Source organism: Entelurus aequoreus, linkage group LG06 (assembly GCF_033978785.1).
Source record: "Entelurus aequoreus isolate RoL-2023_Sb linkage group LG06, RoL_Eaeq_v1.1, whole genome shotgun sequence".
Taxonomy (NCBI): Eukaryota; Metazoa; Chordata; class Actinopteri; order Syngnathiformes; family Syngnathidae; genus Entelurus; species Entelurus aequoreus.
Window position 1 is genome coordinate 25,257,511 of NC_084736.1, and position 21,436 is coordinate 25,278,946.

General features: G+C 38.0%; 1 protein-coding gene across 2 annotated transcripts in view; it reads right to left on the minus strand.

The window, feature by feature from the left end:
* LOC133652024 (protein shisa-6-like) overlaps positions 1–21,436 on the minus strand; it is a 130,703-nt gene that overhangs the window by 94,427 nt on the left and 14,840 nt on the right. For both annotated transcript variants that reach the window (XM_062050332.1, XM_062050331.1), the window contains exon 2: positions 10,754–10,911. In XM_062050332.1, the coding sequence (XP_061906316.1) occupies positions 10,754–10,911 (158 nt within the window). The remainder of the gene's footprint in view (positions 1–10,753; positions 10,912–21,436) is intronic.

Consider the following 21,436-nt stretch of genomic DNA (forward strand, 5'->3'; position numbering starts at 1 on the left):
AATGTAGCGTTACAGGCCTTGGTTAAGTATGTAGTGTTAAACCTCTTATTTCAATGTAGCGTTACACACTTTATTTAAGTAGGTAGTGTTACAGCTCTTATTTCAATGTAGCGTTACACGCCTTATTTAAGTACGTAGTGTTAAACCTCTTATTTTAATGTAGCGTTACAGGCCTTATTTAAGTACGTAGTGTTACAGCTCTTATGTTAATGTAGCATTACAGGCCTTATTTAAGTACGTAGTGTTACAGCTCTTATTTTAATATAGTGTTACACGCCCTATTTAAGTATGTAGTGTTAAACCTATTATTTTAATGTAGCGCTGCACGCCTTATTCCAGGATGGGGTGTTACACCTCTTATTTCAATGTAGCGTTACACGCCTTATTTAAGTATGGAGTGTTACACCTCTTATTTTAATGTAGCGTTACACACCTTATTTATGTATGGAGTGTTACACATCTTATTTTTATGTAGCGTTATACACCTTATCTAAGTATGGACTGTTACACCTCTTATTTTAATGTAGCGTTACACGCCTTATTCAAGTATGGAGTGTTACACCTTATTTTAATGTAGCGTTACACGCCTTATTTAAGTATGGAGTGTTACAACTCTGATTTTAATGTTGCGTTACACGCCTTATTTAAGAATGGATTGCTACACCTCTTATTTTATTGTAGCGTTACACGCCTTATTTAAGTATGGAGTGTTACACCTCCTATTTTATTGTAGCGTTACATGCCTTATTTAAGTATGGAGTGCTACACCTCTTATTTTATTGTAGCGTTACACGCCTTATTTAAGTATGGAGTGTTACAACTCTGATTTTAATGTTGCGTTACACGCCTTATTTAAGAATGGATTGCTACACCTCTTATTTTATTGTAGCGTTACACGCCTTATTTAAGTATGTAGTGTTACACCTCTTATTTTACTGTAGCATTACATGCCTTATTTAAGTATGGAGTGCTACACCTCTTATTTTATTGTAGCGTTACACGCCTTATTTAAGTATGTAGTGTTACACCTCTTATTTAAATGTAGTGTTACACGCCTTATTTAAGTATGTAGTGTTACACCTCTTATTTAAATGTAGCATTACACGCCTTCTTTAAGTATGTAGTGTTACACCTCTTATTTAAATGTAGCGTTACACGCCTTATTTAAGTATGGAGTGTTACAACTCTTATTTTAATGTTGCGTTACACGCCTTATTTAATTTTGGAGTGCTACACCTCTTATTTTATTGTAGCGTTACACGCCTTATTTAAGTATGTAGCGTTACACACTTTATGTAAGTATGTAGCGCTACACACTTTTTGTAAGTATGTAGCATTACACACCTTATATAGTATGTAGCGTCACACGCCTTATGTAAGTATGTAGCGTTACACCTGTTATTTTAATGTAGTGTTACAGTCCTATTTAAGTATGTAGCATTACACACTTCATGTAAGTGTACACCTTATATAGTATGTAGTGTTACAGGCCTTATGTAAGTACGTAGTGTTACACACCCTATCTAAGTATGTAGAGTTAAATGCTTTATGTAAGTATGTAACGTTACACACCTTATGTAAGCATGTAGCGTTTTAAGCCTTATGTAAGTATGTAGCGCTACACACCTTATATAGTATGTAGTGTAACATTACACACTTTATGTTAGCATGTAGTTTTACACACCTTACCTAAGTATGTAGAGTTAAAGGCTTTATGTAAGTATGTAACGTTACACACCTTATGTAAGCATGTAGCGTTTTATGCCTTATGTAAGTATGTAGGGTTACACTTCATATAACATACAGTATGTAGCCTTACACACCTTATGTAACTATGCAGTGTTACACACCTTATGTAACTATGTATTCTTACAGGCCTTATGTAGTAAGTAGTGTTACATGTCATTTGTACGTATGTGGCCTTACACACTCTATGTAAGTACTGTAAGTAGCGCTACACACTTTATATAAGTAAGTAGTGTTACACACCTTATGTAGTATGTAGCATTACACACTTTTTACTTATAAAAAGTGTTACACTCCTTATGAAGTATGTAGCATTACACACTTTATATATGTAAGTAATGTTACACATAATATATAAGTAAGTAGTGTTACAAGCCTTCTTTAGGTAAGAAGCATTACACACTTTATATAAGTAAGTTGTGTTACATACCTTATATAAATAAGTTTACAAACCTTATCTAAGTAAGTAGCGTTACACACCTTATTTATGTAAGAAGCGTTACACACTTTATTTAAGTAAGTAGCGTTACACACCTTATTAAAGTAATAAGTGTTACACACTTTAAGTAAGTAGCGTTACACAACTTATGTATACTGAACCAAAATATAAGCACAACACTTTTGTTTTTGCTCCCATTTTTCATGAGTTGAACGCAAATATGTAAAACTTTTACTATATACATAAAATACCTACTCCTCTCAAATCCATCCATCCATCCATTTTCTACCGCTTATCCCTTTTGGGGTCGCGGGGGGTTCTGGAGCCTATCTCAGCTACAATCGGGCGGAAGGCGGGGTACACCCTGGACAAGTCGCCACCTCATCGCAGGGCCAACACAGATAGACAGACAACATTTACACTCACATTCACACACTAGGGCCAATTTAGTGTTGCCAATCAACCTATCCCCAGGTGCATGTCTTTGGAAGTGGGAGGAAGCCGGAGTACCCGGAGGGAACCCATGCAGTCACGGGGAGAACATGCAAAACTCCACACAGAAAGATCCCGAGCGCAGGATCGAACACAGGACCTTCGTATTGTGAGGCAGACGCACTAACTCTTCTTCCACCGTGCTGCCCCTGTCCTCTCAAATATTGTTCACAAATCTGTCTAAATCTGTGTTAGTGAGCATTTCTTTTTTGGCAAGATTATCCATCCCACCTCACAGGTGTGGCATATCAAGATGCTGATTAAACAGCATGATTATTGCACAGGTGTGCCTTAGGCTGCCCACAATAAAAGGCCACTCTGAAATGTGCACCATTTGCCTCACAGTGCAACACATCTCCTTGGCATAGAGTTGATCAGGTTGTGGATTATGGCCTGTGGAATGTTGGTCCACTCCTCTTTAATGGCTGTGCCAAGTTTCTGGATATTAGCAGGAAGTGGAACACGCTGTTCTATACGCCGATCCACAGCATCCCAAATTTGCTCAGTGGGTGACATGTCCGGTGAGTATGCTGACCATGCAAGAACTGGGATGGTTTCAGCGTCCAGGAATTGTGTACAGATCCTTGCAACATGGGGCCGTGCATTGTCATGCTGCAACATGAGGTGATGGTCTCGGGTGAATGGTACAACAATGGGCCTCATGATCTCTTCACTGTATCTCTGTGCATTCAAAATGCCATCAATAAAATGCACTCGCGTTCGATGTCCATAACATACACCTGTCCACCCCCACCATGGGCCACTCCATTCACAACGTTGATATCAGCAAACCGCTCTCCCACACGACGCCACACACCACACACGCTGTCTGCCATCTGCCCTGAACAGTGAAAACTGGGATTCATCTGTGAAGAGAACACCTCTCCAACGTGCCGGATGCCATCGAATGTGAGCATTTGCCCACTCAAGTCGGTTAAGACGACAAACTGCAGTCAGGTGGAGACCCCGATGAGGACGACGAGCATGCCGATGAACTTCCCTTAGACGGTTTATCACAGTTTGTGCAGAAATTATTGGTTATGCAAACAAATTGTGGCAGCAGCTGTACGGGTGGCTGGTCTCAGATGATCATGGAGGTGCACCTGCTGGATGTTGAGGTCCTGAGCTGGTGTGGTTACACGTGGTCTTTTGTTGTGAGGCCGTTTGGATGTACTGCCAAATTCTCTGAAACGCCTTACAATGTTTCTTTACAATTTTCAATGTAAAGAAATGAACATTCAATTCACGGGCAAAAGCTCTGGTGGACATTCCTGCAGTCAGCAAGCCAACTGCATGCTCCCTCAAAACTTACAACCTCTGTGGCATTGTGCTGTGCGATAAAACTGCACATTTCAGAGTGGCCTTTTATTGTGGGCAGCCTAAGGCACACCTGTGCAATAATCATGCTGTTTAATCAGCATCTCGATATGCCACACCTGTGAGGTGGGATGGATTATCTTGGCAAAGAAGAAATGCTAATTAACACAGATTTACACAAATTTGTGAACAATATTTGAAAGGAATATGTCTTTTGTGTATATAGTAAAAGTTCTACATTTTAAGTTCAACTCATGAAAAATGTGTTTTTATTTTTGTTTAGTTTAAGTACGTAGTGTTACAGGCTATACGTAAGTATGTAATATTACACACCTTTTGTAAGTACGTAGTGTTAGAAGCCTTACGTAAGTAAGTAGCGTCACACGTCCTGTATATGTAGCGTTACACACCTTATGTAAGTAACAGGGTTCGTACACCTTTTCCATGGCCAAATTCAAGCACTTTTTAAGGACTTTCAAGATCAATTTTCCAGTTTTTCCAGTACCCTTCAAAAGGCGAAAACCAGTGTGAATCAATCCATAGCCTTGTTGTTTGAGGTCACCAAATGCTGTCTGTAGGAAAAATATGGAAAATCTGCTAAAACCTAAGCCTAACATTGAACCAGCAGTTATCATAAACTGAATGGGGCATAGAAAAATGGAGCAGTGTGACTATTCAATGTCATTGGTGTTTGCAAACGTGTCTCCATTTGTGTTTTTTATCAAATTTCTTGTTCTTTTTCTTACTTACAGCACTCAATGACATCGAACAGCACGGATTGATTCACACCGTATTTGTGCTTGTACACTGCATAATGTGATATGAATACACGCACCCTCAAAATGTCAGTTTCACTCACTTATTAACAAAACTGTTCCACATTAATATAAGGATAATAAATTAAAGGAAAATATGTTGTTTGTTTCACAACACCTCAGTCACCTTCCATTAAGCATATCTAGCCGTATAACTGTGGCTATGATAACAAATTAACAAAAAGACAAAAGTTAACTTTTTTTTGCTTTCACTGAGGTAGCCAGACAAGTTAAGTAGGACAACGAAAATAATAGAGCAATAAACACATACAACCATGTTTTGTAAAAACTACAAAATCATTCATATTAACTCAGCTCTAAGTTGTGAAAAAGGTTACAAATGATACATTACATGACCTTCACAGTACAAACAAATCCAATAATGTAACCATTTTAATGCAATTAACCAAAACGACTACATGTAACTTGTTTGCTTTAACTGAGGTAGTCAGACAAGTTAAGTAGACAACCAAAATAATGGCGCAAAAAATACATCGAACCATGTTGGATTTCCTTTTTGCATACTTTGCAGCAGGCTACACAAGGATTTGGTCCACATTTTATCCAAAGTTTGTATTTGTCATTTTCCATCCAATGTTCATTAAAACGACAACTTCCCGGCATGATGGACCGATGCACCACTGTCCTCTTGTGGTGACACAGAGCCGTATATACGGCTCTGGCATGACAACAACCTAATGTAAGGGCTCGTGCAAAGCCAACAGATCAAGCGTGTAGCTTTCATTTTCAAGAAAAACTTATCTTCTTTTTCTCCATTTAATAATTAGCCTATTGAGTCAGACTGCCGAGAAATATGATGAACATTTCCAAGCATTTACAAGCACGTCACCCAAAATTCATTATGTAAGTAAGTAGCATTACACACCTTATGTAAATATGTAGCGTTACACACCTTATGTATTTAGCGTTACACACTTTAAGTAAGTAAGTAGTGTTACACACCTTATGTAAGTAGGTAGCGTTACACACTTTAAATAAGTATGTAGTGTTAGACACCTTATGTAAGTAAGTAGCGTTACACACCTTATGTAAGTAAGTAGCATTACACACCTTATGTAAGTAAGTAGTGTTACACACCTTATATAAGTAGGTAGCGTTACACACTTTTAATAAGTATGTAGTGTTACACCCCTCATGTAAGTAAGTAGCGTTACACACCTTATGTAAGTAATTAGCGCTAGACACCTTATGTAAGTAAGTAGCCTTACACACATTATATAAGTAGGTAGCGTTACATACTTTAAATAAGTATGTAGTGTTACACACCTTATGTAAGTAATTATCATTACACACCTTATGTAAGTAAGTAGCATTACACACCTTATGTAAGTAAGTAGCGTTACACACCTTACTTAAGTAGCATTACACACCTTATGTAAGTATGCAGCATTACACACCTTATGTAAGTAAGTATCGTTACACACCTTATGTAAGTAAGTAGCATTACACACTGTATATAAGTAGGTAGCGTGACACACTTTAAATAAGTATGTAGCGTTACACACCTTATGTGAGTAAGTAGCACTACACACTAGGGATGATGTTCGAAACCGGTTCTACCGGTTGTTCGATAAGAAAAGAACCGATTCCATGGACTCGAATCCCTTCTTGAGAACCGGTTCCCGTTATCGAGGCCACTATAGTAAAGAAAAATAGTTGGTTCTTTATTCGAATCCCTGGAAACGAATCCTGTCCCACAGGAAATGCCCTGTGGCACGTCCCAGGAAATGACGTAGCTAAGTCATTAGGCGGCAGATACAGAAGCAGCAACAACAATGGACCGAAAAAACACCTCAAGGCATGGCTTCAATTTACAAAAAAATATGACCAGGAAACGGCAGTATGCAATTATTGCCAGGCTTTACTCTCATGTAAGGGGGGGAAGTACAACAAGCATGATGAAACATGTTCAGGCCGTACATAACCTGAAGGTTAGAGAAAGGTGTCGTGTCTTCGACACATGGAGAAACAGTGACAGAGATGACGAAGCACGCCCCTCTTCCTCTGCTTCAACCTGCAGCGCCAATTCCAGTGATAGTGCTGGTGAGTAACTAACGTTAACTGTTGCCGGTTAATTTCCATATCTGCTCACTCGTAGCCTTCAGGCTAAAATAATGTTACTGCTTATGTCAACCAGGACTGCAGTAATGTTAGCTAGACTAACATTACCTAAGCATAGTCAGTGGCTAACGGTAACGTTAACGTTAGCCTTTTTGTATGTGTCTGATAACGTTAACGGTATCTTGTAGCCTACACCACTCCAGAGTTTGCAAGTCTGTCTAATAAACTAATGCTTTCTTTCTTTCTTTAGTTTATTTCGTACATGAACACACTTATAGCATAACACATCAGAGTTTCATATCATTTCACTTTACATCATGTCCAAAAAAGAGTAGTAAGAAGCAAAGCTTATTTAATCCTACCCATTTCCCACTTCAGAGCGTTTACAAATATATACATCATTTACTGACCTTTTTATAATAAAATAACATATGTGATTTAGTATATACAACAGTTTTGTAATATGTAATTAATTAATTCAGTCATTATTAATATACTGAGATGAAGAATATCTTATTTTTAATAAGGTTGAAAGTATTTCTCATAATTTTTCTTTGTACTTTGTAAGCACTATTAATTTGACCAACCTCTTAAAGTGGATCATATCAGTACAATGTTTAACTTCATTACTTAATCCATTCCATCATTTAATTCCACATACTAATGCTAAAGACTTGATAACAGACACCCTAGTCTTCACATTCAGCTAATTTCCCCCCTAATTCTATGCTGTGTCTGTCCCTCATTTTCCCTCCAGGACAAGGATGTGCAGTCATTCCTGGAGGAGGTCACACTGATGGACCCCAGAAGGATGTTCCAATAGCAGCAGAAGTGCACTTTTTGGAGAACTTGTTTTGTGCCCAAGGGACTGATTTTATTTAACACTATATTATTTAGGGCTGTGAATCTTTGGGTGTCCCACGATTCGATTCAATATCGATTCTTGGGGTCACGATTCGATTCAAAATCGATTTTTTTTTTTCAATTCAACACGATTCTCGATTCAAAAACGATTTTTTCCCGATTCAAAATGATTCTCTATTCATTCAATACATGGGATTTCAGCAGGATCTACCCCAGTCTGCTGACATGCAAGCAGAGTAGTAGATTTTTGTAAAAAGCTTTTATAATTGTAAAGAACAATGTTTTATCAACTGATTGCAATAATGTAAATTTGTTTTAACTATTAAATGAACCAAAAATATGACTTATTTTATCTTTGTGAAAATTTTGGACACAGTGTGTTGTCAAGCTAATGAGATGCGATGCAAGTGTAAGCCACTGTGACACTATCAATCAATCAATCAATGTTTATTTATATAGCCCTAAATCACAAGTGTCTCAAAGGGCCGTACAAGCCACAACGACATCCTCGGTACAGAGCCCACATATGTACATACAAATACACATACATACATACACTATTGTTCTTTTTTTTTATTTTTATAAATGTCTAATGATAATGTCAATGAGGGATTTTTAATCACTGCTATGTTTAAATTGTAACTAATATTGATACTGTTGTTGATAATATTAATTTTTCTTTCACTACTTTTGGTTTGTTCTGTGTCGTGTTTGTGTCTCCTCTCAATTGCTCTGTTTATTGCAGTTCTGAATGTTGCTGGGTCGGGTTTGGTTTTGGAATTGGATTGCATTGTTATGGTATTGGTGTGTATTGTTTTCTTGGATTGATTAATTAAAAAAAAAAAAAAATTTAATTAAAAAAAAATTACAATTACAATTTTAAAAAATAATTGGATTTTTAAAAAAATGAGAATCGATTCTGAATCGCACAACGTGAGAATCGCGATTCGAATTCGAATCGATTTTTTCCCACACCCCTAATATTATTATTTATACACCTATAGTGATCACAGAGACAGGTTGTTTTTGTGTTACTGTATATATTTGTTTTTCTGAAAAATCCCACTTCATATACTTTGGGTAACAACAGTCAATATTTGTATTTTTTTTTTTTTTATGGGGGTAACAATAGTCAATATTTATTTTTATTTATTTTTTTATTTTTTCTTATAAAATAAAAATTTGCTTTTGTTAAACCAAATATTGTGTGTTTTTTTCCATATACAACAACCTATCTGGATTCGATACGAGAATCGATAAGGAATCGGTTCGATAAGAGGATTCGATAATGGGCTCAAACTCGATAATTTCTTATCAAACATCATCCCTACTACACCGGGTGGCGGGACTCTCTCTTAGAGATAGGGTGAAAAGCTCTGCCATCCGGGAGAGCTCAAAGTAAAGCTGCTGCTCCTCCACATCGAGAGGAGCCAGATGAGGTGGTTTGGGCATCTGGTCAGGATGCCACCCGAACACCTCCCTAGGGAGGTGTTTAGGGGACGTCCGACCGGTAGGAGGTCACGGGGAAGACCCAGGACACGGCTGGGGAGAGGGAAGTCTGGGCTTCCCTGCTTAGGCTGCTGCCCCCGCGACCCGACCTCGGATAAGCGGAAGAAGATGGATGGATGGATCCCTACTACACACCTTATGTAAGTAAGTAGCGTTACCCACCTTATATACTGTAAGTAGGTAGCTTTACACACTTTAAATAAGTATGTAGTGTTACACACCTTACGTAAGTAAGTAGCGTTACACACCTTATGTAAGTAAGTAGCCTTACCCACCTTATATAAGTAGGTAGCCTTACACACTTTAAATAAGTATATAGTGTTACACACCTTACGTAAGTAGCATTACAGCCCTTATGTAAGTAAGTAGTGTTACACACCTTACGCAAGTATGTAGCATTACACACCTTACGTAAGTAAGTAGCTTTACACACCTTATTAAATTGGTAGCGTTACACACTTTAAATAAGTATGTAGTGTTACACACCTTATGTAAGTAAGTAGCGTTACACACCTTAAGTAAGTAAGTAGTGTTACACACCTTATGTAAGTAAGTAGCGTTACACACCTTATGTAAGTAAGTAGCATTACACACCTTATGTAAGTAAGTAGTGTTACACACCTTATGTAAGTAAGTAGCGTTACACACCTTACTTAAGTAGCATTACACACCTTATGTAAGTAAGTAGCGTTACACACATTATGTAAGTAAGTAGCCTTACCCACCTTGTATAAGTAGGTAGCCTTACACACTTTAAATAAGTATGTAGTGTTACACACCTTAAGTAAGTAGCATTACACACCTTATGTAAGTAAGTAGCTTTACACACCTTATATAAGTAGGTAGCGTTACACACTTTAAATAAGTATGTAGTGTTACACACTTTATGTAAGTAAGCAGCGTTACACAGCTCATGTAAGTAAGTAGCGTTACACACCTTATGCAAGTAGGTACTGTTACACATTCCAAATAAGTATTTAGTGTTACAAGCTTTGTAAAACAATGTTTCATTTAACTTTTACAAAGAAGAAGGCAAGTGTATGCCTTTATTTGATGATTTATTGAGCAAACGAAACGAGTGTTCCACTTAAACGTTAGCTGTTAGCTAGCATGCTTTCAAGTAGAAGAGGGTGACATGGTAAATCTGGGACAGGATAGTAGGACACCTAGCTAGCGAGATGATCCCTGGAGCAGGAGAGTGGAGAGGGGATAAAAGTAGGAGGAGCAGCAACGTGAGACAAAAAGCACACAAGAAGACAGAGGTTGGCCGTTAACACCCAGTGGGCACAAAAGCGTGAGGGTTAGAAGTCGGTTTCTGGTCTTCGTTATTTAACTTGTCACATTCCCCCCTAAGAAAGATTGACGCCTAAAGCTGACGGATCAGCCCTTCCTCGCGGCTGCCAATCACAGGACGCGGCAGCAGATTAGAGAGAGCGAGGTCGGCGTCACCATGACAGTCGTTTACATAAACACGGGTCCTGCAACGTACCGTGGTTGGAGGACTTGCTGTGGACGGGGGTGTAGTGGTTCTTGGAGGCCCTGACCGGCGTCTCGTCTTTGGGCGAGCAGTCCATGGCGTCCATGTTGTCGTGCTCGTACTGAGAAATAGGAACGGGTCCTTGCTGCCTCAGGATGTCAGCCAGGGCCCTGAAAGGACAAGAAGGACGCCTGATGAAGATGCAAAGTGTGTCAAACTTCGACGAGAGCGCACCTGAAGCCACTTCTCCGTAAGCGCGTGACTTTGGGAAGTATTAATAGTGCTTCCCTTCCAGGATCAACACACTTTGGCGACACGGGCGGCCTGGTTTGGATCGTCCCAGTTGGCCCGGTAACGCTCGGAATTAGAACACGTGGGCTTGAAGAACACGCTTGGTGAAATGTACACTCACTGGACACAACATTAGGAACGCAACCAAACCAGTTGCAATACACTTTGCCCCCACGAATGGCAGTGGTAAACAGAATTAGTCCGGAGCTACACAAAGTGTCTTAAGCGCAAAAATTATGACTAAAGAGGTGAAACGGTATTTTTATTTGCGCTTAAATCTTATTGATAGTTTAGTAAGAAAACATATTCATTATTAACTTAGTTCATTTAGTCAGGGTTTCTACAGATTACAGCACATCTAATTTAATGATTTGTAATGATATATAGAATATGTGTTTGTATATGTTTATGTGTGTGTGTATGTATATAAATATATATACATATACGTGTAAATGTGTGTGTGACATATATACATATGTACATTTCCATACATACATATCCATCCATCCGTTTTCTACCACATATGTATATACACATATAAACATATGTGTATATATCTATATATACATGTGTATAAGTATATACATGTGTATAAGTATATACATGTGTGTGTATATATGTATATATATACATATATATGCCTGTAAATGTCTATGTGTGTGTGAATATATTTATATATATATATATATATATATATACATATACGTATATATGTCTGTGTATATGTCTATATATACATGTGTATATGTATATATGTGTGTGTGTGTATATATGTACATATTTATATATATACATACAAATATGTATATATGTATATATGTGTGTGTGATATATATATACACATATATATATATATATATACATATATATGTATATATATATATATATATATATATATATATATATATATATATATATATACATATATATATATATATATATATATATATATACATATATATATATATATACATATATATATATATATATATATATATATATATATATATATATATATATGTATATATATATATATATATATATATATATATATATATATATATATATATATATATATATATATATATATACACATACAAATATGTATATATGTGTGTGTGTGATATATATATATATATATATATATATATATATATATATATATATATATATATATATATATATATATATATATATATATATATATATATATAAATTTCCATATATACATATATGTATATGTACGTTAGGTCAGGAAATAACACAGAGGCTATATCATCCCTACAAGCCTGTTTCACAGGTTTCCCTGCTCCTCAGGGGATTTTATATATATTCCGCTCTACCCCAGTATTGAGCACTGTATAACGGATTAACCACAGAAACCTCGACTATACCTGTATATGTATATGTATGTATATATGTATATATATAAATATATAAATATATACATATATACACACACATATGTAGACATATACAGACCTATATATGTATATATGTAAATAAATACAAAGATACACACATATATATACATATACACATGTATATATAGACATATACACATATATATGTGTGTACATTTAAAAATGATGCTTTTTTAAGCAGTTCGACACAAAATGGACACAAACACTCACATTTTATCGCAGTATTACAATGTGGGCCGACGGTCACACATGTAAAAAAAAAAGAAAGTAGCGCTAAAGGAAATGAGCATGAACTTGTTGTTATCACGTTAACTATTTTTAACATCATAACAGCCTCCTAGACATGAAGTAGCACCCACATTTGGACTTTTACGCTCGTAGAGGCGGCACCGGAGGGTGAGCCAATCAGCGGCCGCCAAACTGAGCAGCGCGTCCGGATAGGGCTGGGCCGATAAAACGATATCGAATGCGTTCGTAAAGCGTTCGATACATTTTTTTATTCTTCATCGGAAGAAAGTAAAAGTTGAGAAGCAAGGTTGGTTGCATGAACAAAGACACTCGCTCGCTGGTAACCGAGCAATGCAAGAAATGATCACTGATCAGTGGGAATGACACGCTAACAGCCAATCAGGTAACAGTATCAACTATCAAGTTTGGTTGCGCCATCTCGTTGTCTGGCAGTTAATTCTCTGCATGGAGTGAAAAGAGAAAGTAAAAATGAAGAAAATGTGGATGAAAGAGGAAAAGTCACCTGGGCAGTATGACGCTTTTTTGGATTTTTTCAAAGGAACCGTAGTCAGACCAATGTGGTCTGTAAATAATGCAAGGCACTCGTCTCCACTAAGACCGCTAATACCACACCACCTTAGCCGCGCTCATCCTTTAGAGCACAGCTCTAAAGGGTGAGCAGGTTTCTGCACTAAACCTGCAGAAAATAGTTATTTTCATGTTTCTCTATGTTTACATTTTCACACTTTGCACAATTTTCTTACACTTTATGAAGCATTTCTTACATATTCCTTATTTTTAAGAGCTTATTGTTTAGTGTTCAATGTGATTTTACTAAATTGTTGACATAGTTTGAGTGTTTTCATTGCTTGTGTTGACTTTTTCTTTCTGCCTTGATAGATAAGGGGATTATAATCAGAGGAAGGTTACATTTTAAATAAAATGGTTACATTTCAAATCTTTTTCCCCTGCTCCTTATTTTCCATTGGTCATAAAGAATATCAATAAATATCGATATCAACCATTTCAAAACACTTACACGGTGATACAGTTTTCAGCAATTTCGCCTAGTCCGGGGTTCAGCAACCCGCAGCTCTCGAGCGGCATGCAGATCTTTAGCACCGCCCTAGTGGCTCCCTGGAGCTTTTTCAAAAATGGAAAAAGATGGGGGAATAATATAATTGTTGTTTTAATAATGTTTCTTTAGGAGAACACACACAACACAAACCTTCCTAATTGTTAGAAAGCCCACTGTTTAATATGTTCGTGTTTATGCTTCACTGATGACAGTATTTGGCCAGCGCCATTTTGTCCTACTAATTTTGGTGGTCCTTGAACTCACCATAGTCGGTTTACGTGTACAACTTTCTCCGTCGCTGCCACAGAAAGACGCGTTTTATGCCACTCCTTCGGAACATTTTGTCCACCAAACGTTTTATGCTGTGCGTGAATGCACAAAGGTAAGCTTTGTTGATGTTATTGACTTGCGTGAAGTGCCAATAATCCATGCTAACATGCTATTTAGGCTAGCTGTGTGTACATATTGCATCATTATGCCTCGTTTGTAGGTATATTTGAGCTCATTTAATTTCCTTTACTTATGTCCTATGTGTATTTAATTTATATTTGCATCTCATGACACATTATCTGTATGTAATATTGGCTGCATTTCTGATTGTGTGCCATGTTGTTCCAGACCACAGCAAAACGTTAACATGTTGTTCCAGACCACAGCAAACGTTACCCAGCTTGCAAAGATTGTAATAAGTCCATTAGAAATAGACAGCCTGTCCTTTACTTTAACTTGGGCACACACAGACAGATTTGTTTTTTGTATTTTTGGTCCAATATGGCTCTTTCAACATGTTGGGTTGCCGAACCCTGATCTAGTCCTGCGCCCAGATAGGTTTGTTCCCATCCAGCGGCCAATACTACGGTCGTATTGATACTTGTACTTCATTTGGACATTGTTATGCTTTAAATGTCTTATTTTGGCAAAAAAAAAACAACACATAAAATATGCTTTAAAAACCTGCAGTAGTTACACCACACACTATGGAAGTGATGAGGGACGAGTGCAGTGTTAGAATACATTTTATTAAAATTGTTTAGTCTTTACAATATGCAGAGGGTGGATAAAAAAACAAGAGGAAGGATCCCGGCTGCACTTTGGACACAGGTAATGTAAATAATCCAACATGTGATCAATTCTGCTTCTATTTTGGTCAAATTGTGTTCGTCTAGGCTCTAGGCTGTGCAACATGAGACCACACACACGCACGCACACACACACACACACACACACACACACACACACACACACACACACACACACACACACACACACACACACACACACACACACACACACACACACACACACACACTGCACTCAGCCTGGAATGTGTCTCACCTGATCAATAGTTCCTGTTCAAATGTGGGATTTTAGCTGGGTTTCTAGTCTCATGCAGAAGGTCACTCAGGCAAACACGAGCAGTCTGACACAAATTCGACATTCTGCTACCCTCCCAAAAACATCATGGAACATACAAGCTACCTCCAAGCAGGGGTGCTCCGAGTCGATTTTGATATTGGATATCGGTACAATATGAACAAAAGAAAACTAACCATGTGCGATGCAAGCAGTCCTGCAGCGTGTTTACTTGTGTGTGATATCATGTGAGATACCAGCAGTCCTGCATAATGTTGACTTGTGTGTGATATCATGTGCGATACAAGCAGTCATGTAGCGTGTTTACTTGTGTGTGATATCATATGAGATACAAGCAGTCCTGTATTACGTTGACTTGTGTGAGATATCATGTGTGATACAAGCAGTCCCACAGCGTGTTTACTCGAGTGGGATATCATGTGGGATACAAGCAGTCCTGCATAATGTTGACTTGAGTGTGATATCATGTGTGATACAAACAGTCCTGCAGCGTTTTTACTTGTATGCGATATCATGTGTGATACAAGCAGTCCTGCAGCGTGTTTTCTTGCGTGTGATATCATTTGTGATACAAGCAGTCCCGCAGCGTGTTTACTTGTGTGTGATATAATGTGCGATACAAGCAGTCCTGCAATGTGTTTATTTGTGTATGATATCATGTGCGATCCAAGCAGTCTTACAGCGTGTTTACCCGTGTGTGATATAATGTGCAATACAAGCAGTCCTACAGCATGTTTATTTGTGTCTGATATCATGTGCGATACAAGCAGTCCCGCAACATGTTTACTTGTGACACTATGTAAGATACAAGCAGTCCTGCAGCATGTTTACTTCTGTGTGATATCAAGTGCGATACAAGCAGTCTCGCAGCGTGTTTACTTGTGTGTTATATGTGCGATACAAGCAGTCTTGCAGTGTGTTTACTCATGTGTGACATCATGTGCAATACAAGCAGTCCGCACATGTTTACTTAAGTGTGATATCATGTGCTATACAAGCAGTCCTGCAGCAGGTTTACTTATGTGATAGCATGTGCGATACAAGCAATCCCGCAGCATGTTTACTTGTGTCTGATATCATGTGCGATACAAGCAGTCCCGCAACATGTTTACTTGTGACATTATGTAAGATACAAGCAGTCCTGCAGCGTGTTTACTTGTGTGTGATATCAAGTGCGATACAAGCAGTCTCGCAGCGTGTTTACTTGTGTGTGATGTTATGTGCGATACAAGCAGTGTTGCAGTGTGTTTACTCATGTGTGACATCATGTGCAATACAAGCAGTCCGCACATGTTTACTTAAGTGTGATATCATGTGCTATACAAGCAGTCCTGCAGCAGGTTTACTTGTGTGATAGCATGTGCGATACAAGCAATCCCGCAGCGTGTTTACTTGTGTCTGATATCATGTGCGATACAAGCAGTCCCGCAACATGTTTACTTGTGACATTATGTAAGATACAAGCAGTCCTGCAGCGTGTTTACTTGTGTGTGATATCAAGTGCGATACAAGCAGTCTCGCAGCGTGTTTACTTGTGTGTGATGTTATGTGCGATACAAGCAGTGTTGCAGCGTGTTTACTCATGTGTGACATCATGTGCAATACAAGCAGTCCGCACATGTTTACTTATGTGTGATACCATGTGCTATACAAGCAGTCCTGCAGCGTGTTTACTTATGTGTGATATCATGTGCCATAGAAGCAGTTCTGCAGCGTATTTACTTGTGTGATATCATGTGCAATACAAGCAATCCCGCAGCGTGTTTACTTGTGTGTGATATATGTGCGATACAAGCAGTCCTGCAGCATATTTACTTGTGTGATATCATGTGCGATACAAGCAGTGCTGCAGCGTATTTACTTGTGTGATATCATGTGTGTTACAAGCAGTCATGCAGCGTATTTTCTTGTGTGATACCATGTGCGATACAAGCAGTCCTGTAGTGTGTTTACTTGTGTGATATCATGTGCTATACAAGCAGTCCTGCAGCGTATTTACTTGTGTGATATCATGTGCGATACAAGCAGTCCTGCAGTGTATTTACTGGTGTGATATCATGTGCGATACAAGCAGTCCTGCAGCATATTTACTTGTGTGATATAATGTGTGATATAAGCAATCCCACAGCGTGTTTACTTGTGTGTGCTATCATGTGCAATACAATCAGTCCTGTAGTGTGTTTACTTGTGTGATATTATGTGCAATACAACCAATCCTGCAGCGTGTTTACTTGTGAGTGATACTTGTGCGATACAGCCAGTTAACATCAAAATGTCCTCCAATAAGCACATAATTTCTTCTATTTTAGTCAAGTCATTTACAAAAGGCAAACATGGTAGGCTATATGCCACTGTAAGCTAACAGCTACACAGCAGTTAGGCACACAATAGCACACAAGATAGACGTAGGTAATAATCATTGAACAATAAAACAGCACATTTGTCAATATAAACAAGTATCAAATCATTCTGGTTGAATGTTACTTACACATACAAAGTCTCAACGGCAGAAGCGCATTAGAAACGATCCAGTAACAAATGTGTCCGCATCATTCAACTTACTGCGTCATGAGCTTTACTTCATTAATTAACGTAAAAAAACGAAAAAAAACATTTACCACTTCACTTCAATTTAAGGACAGCATAAGTCCATTCCAGACGTTAATAATAAATATGTTAGTGTTTTTCATACCTAACATTGTTCTCTGTTTGACTCATTTCACTTGATCAAACCTTTTCAAACGTTCCACACTACTAAAAAATACAAGTATGTTTGATTCTTGCTGATATCGTATCAGCCCGATACCGGTTACTGCTCAATACTTAAGGCTCCAATATTAGTAAGTGAAACAGTTGTATCAGTACACCCCTAATTATGAATAATATATATTGCTGGTTATTAAAGGCCTACTGAAATGATTTTTTTTTATTTAAACGGGAATAACAGATCCATTCTATGTGTCGTACTTGATCATTTCGCAATATTGCCATATTTTTGCTGAAAGGATTTAGTAGAGAAAATCGACGATAAAGTTCGCAACTTTTGCACGCTGATAAAAAAAAGCCTTGCCTGTACCGGAAGTAGCGTGACGTCACAGGAGCTAGTATTCCTCACAATTCCCCATTGTTTACAATGGAGCGAGAGAGATTCGGACCGAGAAAGTGATGATTACCCCATTAATTTGAGCGAGGATGAAAGATTCGTAGATGAGGAACGTTACAGTGAAGGACTTGAGAGACAGTGATGGACGTATCTTTTTTCGCTCTGACCGTAACTTAGGTACAAGCTGGCTCATTGGATTCCACACTCTCCTTTTTTTATTGTGGATCACGGATTTGTATTTTAAACCACCTCAGATACTATATCCTCTTGAAAATGAGAGTCGAGAACGCGAAAGGGACATTCAGTGCCTTTTATCTCCACGACAATACATCGGCGAAATGCTTTAGCTACGAGCTAACGTGATAGCATCGTGCTTTAACTGCATATAGAAACAAAAAAATAAACCCCTGACTGGAAGGATAGATAGAAAATCAACAATACTATTAAACCGTGGACATGTAAATACACGGTTAATGCTTTCCAGGCTGGCGAAGGTTAACAATGCTGTGCTAACGACGCCATTGAAGCTAACTTAGCAACTTAGCAACGGGACCTCACAGAGCTATGCTAAAAACATTAGCTCTCCACCTACGCCAGCCAGCCCTCATCTACTCATCAACACCCGTGCTCACCTGCGTTCCAGCGATCGGCAGAAGGACGAAGGACTTCACCCGATGCGTTTGGCGGCCCGGAGACGTAGGAAGTCAAGGTGAGGTCGGCGGCTAGCGCGGCTAGCGCTCCAACAAAGTCCTCCTGGTTGTGTTGCTGTAGTCCGCTGCTAATACACCGATCCCACCTACAACTGTCTTCTTTGCAGCCTTCATTGTTCATTAAACAAATTGCAAAAGATGTCCAGAATACTGTGGAATTATGAAATGAAAACAGAGCTTTTTGTATAGGATTCTACAGGTACCATAACTTCCGTTACTCTGACTTTGTCACGCGCATACGTCATCATACCGCGACGTTTCAGCCGGATATTTCCCGGGAAGTTTTAAATGTCACTTTATAAGTTAACCCGGCCGTATTGGCATGTGTTGCAATGTTAAGATTTCATCATTGATATATAAACTATCAGACTGCGTGGTCGGTAGTAGTGGGTTTCAGTAGGCCTTTAAAGTACTGTAATTAGTTTTAACACAAAGCTAAGATGTTTAGTTTGGATAGTTTTTATTGACTTGTGTTGTTTTTAGCGTCTTTAATGTAGAAAAAATGAGTCAAACGTTGCTACTCGCTAATGTGAGAAACATTCGGAAGCGATGCATGATGTTGTCAGTGTCAACAACACAGCGATGCTCAATTTGTTGAGTCAGCGTTGTTTGCTTGACGTGTCAATCAAACGATGACTAAGTGACTAAGTGGGCTTTCTTCACCAGGAGGCGGAGCCTAACAATCAGCAACGCAGGTAAATGTCCATCACGTGCACTCACCTTTTTGAGTGACACCGGCAGTGTACTGCATTGTGTAGTACTTGACATACTTAGCTGTGTGTACTTAGATTTTTTTGTACAATAATACTAGTTGATTTAAGACAACAGTGCACTGTGAGTACACTCACAAAGTATACTTACTGACGTGTACTGATGGAAGTATTCCATATGGAGATCCAGCAATGGGCTTTTGTGGCCTATAGCAGGGATGTCCAAAGTGCGGCCTGGGGGCCATTTGCGGCCCGCAGCTAAAAAAAATTCAGGCCGGCGGCGCATTATAAATATATTATTAAAACAGAAAACAAAAAACATATAAAAAAGTGGAATAAAAGAGCGTAAAGGTGAAATGTAACAATAAATACTGACTTTTTTTTTTTTTAAAGCTGTCATTGACCAACAAATAATAATGAATCAAAATCAATGTTATGAACTATTGACCTATTTACGGCTCCAATATCAAATATTTTTTGGGGAAAGATGTTGCATATTTTGTAGTTTTGTAATAAAAAAATTGTTGTTGTTTTATCACAAAAAGGGCAAAAAGCTGACCAAAAAATGTGGAAAAAAATAATAATTAAATCTTATAATCAACGAATAGATTTGTAGTTGATCCACAGCTGTGATTCTCAAAGTGCGGTACGCTGGCTCTATCTAGTTGTACGCCAAATACGTCCGTAAATATGTACTGTATATGGAGTATCAGTCACTAGTTTCCATGCTCTAATTTAGTCTGATTTCTCAAACAGTTTGTATTTTCACACCGACGTGTGAAGTCCAAGTGTCCATGCAAACTCTCTAATGCTCCATGTGCACACTGGGGGGCACTTATTTCATTTTGGCGCGGATAAGCAAATTACTTTTGTGGTTGACCTATGACGTCACACAAGCCATTAGCGGATCCTTGTTGCATCCCGCACGTTCAGACTGGCGCATGCGCGATACTAAGGGTCCTCGAGAGATCTGGTTTCCAATCGCATAATCAAGGGGTGTTAGTCCAACTTTTCTAAAACCTAACACGATCGGAACAAGGTGTTTCCATGGGCTGTAGGAGGCTTATTTAGAGTCAAACTATTTGAGAAATCGGACTAAATTAGTGCATGGACACGTTGATGTTTGTGTGTAATGTTACAGTGACCAAAAATATTATATATACTTGTTAATAAAGCATTGGCCTTGTTTTTAATGAATTATTAGGCCTACTACGCAACTGTATTAAAGTTATTGTATTATTTATATATATATATATATATATATATATATATATATATATATATATATATATATATATATATATATATATATATATATATATATATATATATATATATATATATATATATATATATATATATATATATATATTGTTGGAAGCATATCCATATTTAAGTGTTACTTCTTTCTAAACTCCTATAGTCATATAAAGAATAGCTAGTATTCTTCCTTCTTTTGAGTCTCATAGTAAGGTGTTGGCCTTCTAGATTGGAATGTGTCAGAGTAGAGATAACTCGGAGTAGTCTAAACAGCAGGTGTGGGGGGGACAGGAGAAGGAGGAAGTAGACAGGAGTTCCGGGGTTTTGGTAGACCGATCTGGACCGGGCTAGGGAACGCTTGGGTGCTGGGTTGGTCTCAGGTTTGTCCTCTAAGCTTTGAGAATAAACTACAAAATACCAACTATTGCCTGGAGATTGAATATAAACATCAGCGTATTGCCATAAAAAGAATCTGGGAGAGACTAGCAATTTGAATTCCCCATTGGAGGAATGCTGG